Source organism: Carya illinoinensis, chromosome 10 (genome assembly GCF_018687715.1).
Source record: "Carya illinoinensis cultivar Pawnee chromosome 10, C.illinoinensisPawnee_v1, whole genome shotgun sequence".
Lineage (NCBI taxonomy): Eukaryota > Viridiplantae > Streptophyta > Magnoliopsida > Fagales > Juglandaceae > Carya > Carya illinoinensis.
This window is the reverse complement of record NC_056761.1, coordinates 18,009,528-18,018,552: the sequence shown is the minus strand read 5'-3', so window position 1 is coordinate 18,018,552 and position 9,025 is coordinate 18,009,528. Positions and strand designations below refer to the sequence as shown.

Sequence of the window (9,025 nt, the reverse complement as noted above, 5' to 3'; positions counted from 1 at the left end):
GAATTAAGATGCTACTAAAAAAACTAATGTATAGACAAAAAAATAAAATAATAAATCACGTCGGCAGCTTTTTGAAATGGTTGTCTTCTAATTGATAACAAATAAATGGGTCCGACTTTTGGATTTGTGTATGAAAAACTGTGCGCTTTAGACTATGGTTTTTGTTTTTCGGAAGAAGAGAGGGAGGTCAAGGAAACAAGCTGGCGTTTGAAATTCATGCAAAGTGGCATATTCCAGAACGGCCGGGATTTAAAATTTTCAGAACCCGACAAGTTCAAAGAACAAGAATGAAGGCAGAGACGGATCGAAAAGTCTACTCCTCATCTTATCTTCCATAAGTTGGGATGATATAATTAATTAATGAATGCTTTTTGAGACTTTTGACTTTGAACGTTCTTTGTGTTTCACTACACGTAAACAGATGGAAATCGTCTTTGGCGCCACACCACAACCTTGATGGATGCTATATATATCTCAACCGTTTCCCTTTATATAGGCACGTTCGATAAATCTTTCTCCCAAAATACTTGTTTTTGAAGCTCTTTTCTTACCCACAAAACTTGAAACTTCCCAAGCTCTCACCCGAATTAATTACTACATTGAAATGGCTGCTCGCATCTTCTTGCTAGGACTCCTCGCCGTGTCTTTTACCGTCAGTACCCTGGCATCTGATCCAAGCCCTCTTCAAGATTTCTGCGTTGCAGATAAAACAAGTTCAGGTACGTACAAAACGAAACATAATTAGCATCATATTTGTTTCTACCCTTGTCATGATCGCATATCCATTTCTAAAGCGCGGCTTTAAATGCCGTACTTTTAATTATTAAATAGGCCATGCTGTATTTATGTATGTACATGCGAGTCCTTTTCATTCCTAATTTACATGATTCTTTTTTATGAATGGCAGTTCTAGTGAATGGTTTCGCCTGCAAGGATCCCAAGCTGGTTCAAGCCGACGATTTCTTCTTCAGTGGACTACACATAGCAGGCAACACAACAAACGCCCCATTCGGGGCAAGGCTGACACCGGTGACTGTAGCCCAAGTAGGAGGGCTCAACACGCTTGGCATCTCCATTTCCCGAGTTGATTACGCACCCGGGGGTTTCAACCCTCCTCACACCCACCCTCGAGCCACCGAAATTATAACAGTCTTGGAAGGAAACGTCGAAGTTGGTTTTGTCACATCCTACCCCGACCACCGTCTCATCACAAAGGTGCTAGGAAAGGGTGATGTCTTTGTCTTCCCCATCGGTCTCGTCCACTTCCAAGTAAATGTAGGTTCTACGAATGCCGTTGTCATTGTTGCTCTGAACAGTCAGAACCCTGGTATTGTCTCGATTCCGAATGTGTTGTTTGGGTCTACTCCAAAAATCGCAAGTGACGTTCTTGCAAAGGCCTTCCAAGTTGATAAGAACGTTGTCGATGATATCAAATCCAAGTTCTAGACAATAGATGGCAGAATATGTGCCTGTCACAGAAGTTTGAGGCTTTCTGAGTTTCTCTATTCTTTTGTGCATTACCTTATCTTTAAGCAAATGGTTTTTTTATATATTTTCTGACATTGATGTCATATAAACAGTGTACTCAATAAAACAAATTTTAGGTTGAATACAGGCCGTGATTTTCAGCCTCAATATTAAGGATATATATGGTACGTACACGTGCGTCTTTCCTATGGATACTAAACATAAATTGAGCATTATTCTAATAATAAATTAGGATCATATCAGCGAATACGAAGGACAGAAATGGTTTCCAAGATGGGGTTGGAATTCAGAGGTTTCCCTAACTGTAAATCATGCCATCTGGGTTAACGTCTCCAAATTTCACGGTTTCCGTATATAAAGGGAAATTAGTGACCATGGTTGATTAATAATATTAGTAGTGGTGTCGACTTTATCGCCAGCTAGCTTGGAAATTAAGCTAGCTAATCGTGATTTCATGTGGTATCAGTTGAGCTTGTCACGAGTTCCGGCCTTCCTATATATAGGAGATTTGGTTTTTGACTGAAAAAGGGGAAAAACTCTCACAAAAAGGAAACCCCTCAAATAAAAGATTATTCTGTTGATAGCTATATATATATATAAATATATATGGTGGGTTCAAAGGAAATCCTTTGATCGAGAAGATTCACGTACGTACGTACAATATTACATGATGTGCCACCTGAATTCAACACGGTTGGAGAAATTTCAAAAAGGATAATGTTAAATAAAATCTTGGAGTACTGTGTAATATTTACATACTTAATTTGAAAAAAATAGAATCTTGTTATGAAATCATAGAAAATAGAGAGCCATAACGTATTATAAAACTTTTAAAAGGAGAGAGAAAGAGATATAGTTCAGAAAGGTTATGAAACTTATAAATTTCTTAAAGAATTCAACGATATATATAGGCGTACAAAGGGAACTATGCTAGCTTACTATGCTGCACTATGCTAGCACTATGCACTATGCATATATCGGCCAACTCACTATACTAGTATTATGCTAGCACTATACATTATGCATATGTCGACCAACTCACTATGCTAGTACTATGCTAGCACTATGCACTATGCATTTGACGACTAGATAAATGTGGTCATACAATTCAAGATAGTTTATAACACTTCCCCTTTGGATGACCATATTTAAAGAATATGCCTCGTTAAAACCTTGCCAAGAAAAAACCCTATAGGAAAAAACCAATGGCGAAGGAAAAAGAGTACAGTATTCATGTGTGTCGCCGAGTGCTTTAGGATTGCCTCATTAAAACCTTGCAAAGGAAAACCCAGTGGGATAAAACTTTAGTGAAGGAAAAAGAGTACAATCAGCACAAGTTTTCAAGACATTACTTCGCCTGAAAAGTGCATGATAACAGGTCTTCAAACCTCCGCATTCCAATGTTCTGCATAATCTTCTTAAATGTTGCAGTTGGTAGTGCATGATAACAGGTCTTCAAACCTCCGCATTCCAATGTTTTGTATAATCTTCTTAAATGTTGCAGTTGGTAATGCTTTAGTGAATAAATCTGCCAGATTTTTACTTGACCGTACCTTCTTGATATCAATTTCAACTTTCTTCTCATGAATTGCAATGATCTTCTTGTGTGTATCTGAAAGATAACTCGCATCTGTACATCCAACTAACTGTGGACTTGATCCATGTTGATAAAATAATCACAACTGGATCTTTCTGCTCATCACTACTCTTCTGGAGTTGTACTCTTCTGGAGTTCTTGTAAATAACACAGTTAGTGGAGAATTCATCAACATTAAACCGCTAACCTCATTTTTTAATAAAAACGGTGGCCAGCCTTTTAAGATCAGACAAGCACCGCGGATTTTCAACTCCTCTGTAGGTGTCAGGCGTGCTGTCAGGCACCGCAGTTGTCAGGCGTGCTGTCAGGCGCCGCAGAGCTATGAATCTATATTCCATCTCTTTTCTCTTGCTTCACGAGAGATGCTGTATCATAATTTTCTATAATCATACTGCATTTTTACTCTACAATCTCTTTCTGCATTCTTATCCTGCAATCTCTCTCTGCAATGGCTCAGCAATCTTCTCAGGGTCAATATATGGGGTATTCTGCACTTCGTTCATCAGCTGTTCCTGCTTCTACCACAGGTGCTATCATGCAATATAATGATCTGACTCGTAGGTCAGATAATGAAGCTATCTATGAACTTGTGAGTCTCGGTACCCGATACTCATCATCCATTGTCGCATTTTCTCAGCGACTACAATCCAGAACTTGTGGAGTTGACAATCTCTACGAGAATATTGCTATACTTCAGCTCTGGAGTCCAACATGAAGATAGAATCAATAAAGAAAGAGAATAGGAATTTAAAATCCTTGCTTAAATCTTCTTTTCGATTGCCCACCCCTTTAGATAGGGATGCTATGTAGATTCTTGAAGAACAAGAGCGTTTGAAGAATGAGGCAAAGTGTCTCAAATTTTTGTAATTCTTGCTTCAAGATAATGAAATAATATTTCACAAATATTCATATTTGTGTTTCTATCTTTTGGTAGATGTTCTATGTGCTCCCTTTTATTTATTCTTTAATAATGCACACTTCATATCAAACCCATAATATGAATCTGAAATACTAATTGTATTAAAAGATGGTATTTCATGACTAATAACATCATCCATCTTCCCCTTGAAGCCGCAAGGGTTTCAGATTTATATTTCAAATATGTGCAGTTTTTATGAGCTCTTCTGGAGCCAATGACATTTAAATCATATATATAAACTGCAATAATAGCTTGTTTTCATTTGCGTTTGGATTGCTTTAGATCATATAAGGATCTTTGAAACTTGATAGAATACATATTTCCAGATGTATTCATATTAGAAGCTTCAGACATTTTCTATCTTTCGGGGATTTTCATATATATATCATGATCTAATGATCCATATAAATATGCAGTTAATCATGCATATCCAAACTCTCGGTAACTTTCAAGCTAATAAAAATCTCAATATGATTTCAACCACTTTAAAATCATATCAATATTGTTTCTTCGAGAAACTAACTAGTGATTTCTATATCACATTTTCATATTAAAAGTTTCAGGCTTTTTATATCATATATATAAATATCCACTGATATTTAACAAAAATCACCTCTTTAGGTGTTTGGACTTCAAGTCCACATTTATCACATTTTACTTAGTGATATCAATTCTGCAGGAATTGAGAAACTGACTTGTGATTTATATATCACATTTTTATTTCCTTTCCATAAATACCCACTGACATTCAACAAGCATCACCTCTTTAGGTGTTTGGACTATAAGTCCCGATGCATCATATTTTACTAGTGAATCAATTCTGCAGGAATTGTTTCTTTCAAATTTGGACAATATTTTACGTCGTATTCTTCGACGATTCTTGATTCACTTTCATCATTATTTCTGGTAATGTCAATTGCCATTTCATATGGAAATACATTGTCGACAACAATTTTATTTCTATCCATAATTTCTCCATTATTCATGAAATGTAACGAGATCTCGTTATTTTCAGATACCTGTCCCTCTTCAAGGAAAGACATTTTCATGAAAAACCTCTTCAGGAGGTACTCTTCAAGAGTTTATATATGAGAATTTTATACAGAGAATTTGGATGGACTTTATTACTTGTTTTATGAGTATGGCCTCTTCAGGAGCACCAAATTATTTGTGTCTTTCTCTTTTGAGATACTCTATCTTTTGTATCGATAAGTCTCACATGCCTTTATACATGTCTTTAGACTGCTGAATTTCTTAATTGTCCTACAGGGACTTCAATCCTCGCTGGGATTTTAGCAGCTAGAATATGAGACATTTTTATCTTATTGTATTCAAAATTTAATTATCATCTGAACTTCTGGTTCACATATGATAATCAAGATAACATCGAATAATTTCATCTTATTTGCTTCGAGCAAATTTTTCTTTTCATTTCTGGTGGTAAAACTTTATAGTAGAAGAATCTTCTGGTTCTTTTATGGACGTCCATATGAAAATCATTCGACTTATCGTAATTGATTTTGGATGATCAAGATAACCATGAAAAGATACAAATATTTTGAATCATATCACCTTTTGATGCATCATAATATTTGATTCAATAATTTGTATTATATCATCTCAAAGAGAAAGCTTACAGCTTTTCCAATACGAGCTTCTGACCCAAAAAGATATTCATTATCACGTCCAATCTCTTAGTTTCTTTGAATGAAACGCATCATTCTTTTCACTTCAGGGAATAGAATGATATAAATTCATTATCATTCAATTCAGGGAATGATGTAGATCTAGTAAGACGTGAATAATGATTCTTATCAAAAGCTCATTATTTTGCTCAGTCACTGATACAGATTTAAAATATATTCTGAACGTTTGCATTTCATATTGCTACTTCAGGAGCATACTCGATATTGCTACTTCAGGAGCACATTCGAGACGTTCATTCAAATATATATTCTTTCCACAATTTCAATTATGCAACTTCAGGTGCATAAATCATAATGAGTTTTTGGTACAAGTATCACTCATATGAGATACTTAATAAAATTATTGATTTAGGGCGATCCTTCAGGGATGCTCCATTTCCATTCTCAGATAAATCATATCATCAATAATTTATAACAAGTATAAAAGAATAAATAAAACTTTCATTACTATAAAATATTACAGAATATAAAAATATTTTATAATAAGATAAAGGAAATACATTAATTAAAAAGGAACACTTTCATGATCAACTCTACCACTAGAATCCTCAAAGAAATTAGAAACATCAAGACTTGTAATATCTTCTCCATCTATAGAATCTAAAGCATATGATAGTTCAGTAAAATTTGTTTCAAATTTTTTTGTTTTTTCTTTTATAGAAGATTGATATAAGTCAACCAAGTGCTTATCTGTACGACAGATACGAGCCCAATGTCCAGTCATACCACATCTATGACATCCATCTTTATCTTTCTTTAAAAATTTGTTTTGAGGACCGTTGTCTTTCTCTGAGTTGAACCACTTCTGGTAGTACGGTGTATATCTATTATTGTCCCTTTTAGTGTGGTCACTTCTAGGACCTCCACTTCCATAGCTTTTCCTACCACGCCCACGCCCTCGTTTTCTTCGAAAAGATGCATCATTCGCTTCTGGGAATGATGTAAATCTAGTACCATTCACTTTAGGGAATGATATAGAACTAGTAGGACGTGACTGGTGATTTCTTAACAAAAGCTCATTATTTTGCTCAGCTAATAGAAGACAAGATATAAGTTCAGAATATTTTTTGAACTTTCGCTCTCGATACTGCTGCTGCAGGAGCACATTTGAGGCATGAAAAGTAGTATATGTCTTCTCTAACAAGTCATCATCAGTGACTTTTTCACCACATAATTTCAATAGCGAGCTAATTTTAAAGAGTGCAGAGTTATACTCACTAACACTCTTGAAGTCTTACAACCTCAGGTGCATCCAATCATGACGAGCTTTTGGGAGGATTACAGTTTTCTGGTGTTCATATCTCTCCCTTAAATCATTCCACAAAATAAGTGGATCTTTCACCGTTAGATACTCAGTTTTTAATTCTTCATGAAGATGGTGCCGAAGGAAAATCATTGCCTTAGCACGGTCCTGCAGGGACCCTTGATTTCTTTCTTTAATTGTATCTCCCAGGTTCATCGCATCCAGATGGATCTCAGCATCAAGGATCCAAGATAAATAATTTTTTCCAGAAATGTCAAGAGCAACGAATTCCAATTTTGTAAGATTTGACATTTTTTACATATATAAATCAGGAATATAAAAATATATTGAAAAACTTACTTGAAGTTGAGGACTACTAGCTTCAAAATCGTCAGAACTTTCGTGCTGATAACGTGTTATGAAATCATAGAAAAGAGAGAGTCATAACGTATTATAAAACTTTTAAAAGGAGAGAGAAAGAGATAGAGTTCAGAAAGGTTATGAAACTTATAAATTTCTTAAAAAATTCAACGATATATATAGGCGTACAAAGGGAACTATGCTAGCTTACTATGCTGCACTATGCTAGCACTATGTACTATGCATATGTCGGCCAACTCACTATGCTAGTACTATGCTAGCACTATGCACTATGCATATGTCGACCAACTCACTATGCTAGTACTATGCTAGCACTATGCACTATACATTTGACGACTAGATAAATGTGGTCATACAATTCAAGATAGTTTATAACAAATCCATTATTAAAAATAAAATTTTTATATGAATGTCAAATTTATCCTATATTTCTTTAAAATTGTGGAGTAGTGGAGACACAAATATTTAACACGGTTTGGCGCAGTGACTGGGCTTAATTAGGGGATAAATTCCACTAATCCTATAGTTTATATACAAACTCTCAGCTCAATCTTACCCTCCTACACAAGGCAAAGGGATCCAAAAAAGAAAAAGCCTAATGTCACGTACTGTCCACGTTCGAATCCCTTCTCTTTCTCTCTTTCTCACGTTGTCTTTTATTATTTTAGGGCCCGATGTCAGGGTCTATCCCACCAACTTCTCCCAATTCCGGCCTGTGGTCATATTTGTGAGGATATCGAGAATCTACAATATTCTCACGATTGCTGTTATCCTTACACTACGGCTATAAAGCCTTTGAAATGAATTTTTCTCGCCGTTTAACTCGTAATTGGCTTCTCATAAATAAAGGCAATAAATACTCAAATTTTTATCCGTAATACTATTATTTCCGGCATATGGTGATCGTAAAAAATATAGAATTTTCGAGTCATGACTTTTAACGACGTTGTCTGTTATTTCCCAGTGCAATTAAAGAGTCCTATTGCATACAAACATTTGCAGATTTATTGCGTTGCTCGTTTGTAGTGCCTTTCGTGCCCAAGTGACTGTAGCTAGGTGTGTTAAAAACCATTAAATAGTACCTCTTAAGCACCGCTAAAGGTGTACATTGTGAGCGGGGGAGGGAATTATATATGTAGAGGGCCGCGGGGAAGGCAAGGAGGGAGGGGGTGAAAGTTGAAACGAGTATGCATGCTATGCTAACTTGTTTTGAGAGAAAAGAGAGCTTGCCTCTCTGAAAAGGATGTCGCATCCATTTTAATTAATTAGCTACCGATTAGAGAATATATATCTTCCCATGCATGCTTTGATCAAAGCGACCAATTGTTCTGATCTCTAGTACTGCATGCGAGAAGGTTAACACACAAAGTACTACAACAAAAATTATCTTTAAAAATTATATCTAAACAAATTCTCAATGCAAAATGTATTTCATAAAGGAAAATTATTCAAACTTCTTCATCTAATTTTATACCCAATAAACAAAATGAGTACACAAAAGTAGACCCACAAAATAATGTAAATTTATTTGATCCGTTAGATCTATTTTATGATAAAAATAACTTTACAATCTAACATACCAAATCAAGCTACATTATTTTGTGAGTTTACATTTGTGTAATATCTTTTATGACCAAAAGTATTCCTTAGTTTGTTTTGGGGTGATCGCGGAACCTATTAATATCTATATT

At 35.3% G+C, this 9,025-nt stretch overlaps 1 protein-coding gene across 1 annotated transcript; it reads left to right on the top strand.

The window, feature by feature from the left end:
* Window positions 1-486: 486 nt before the first annotated feature.
* On the top strand, window positions 487-1,635 carry LOC122278807 (putative germin-like protein 2-1). The gene is made up of 2 exons (XM_043089009.1): window positions 487-719; window positions 908-1,635. Exons 1-2 carry the CDS (start codon window positions 605-607, stop codon window positions 1,444-1,446), a joined length of 654 nt encoding a protein of 217 aa, XP_042944943.1. The 5' UTR covers window positions 487-604; the 3' UTR covers window positions 1,447-1,635.
* The last annotated feature ends 7,390 nt before the right edge of the window (window positions 1,636-9,025 follow it).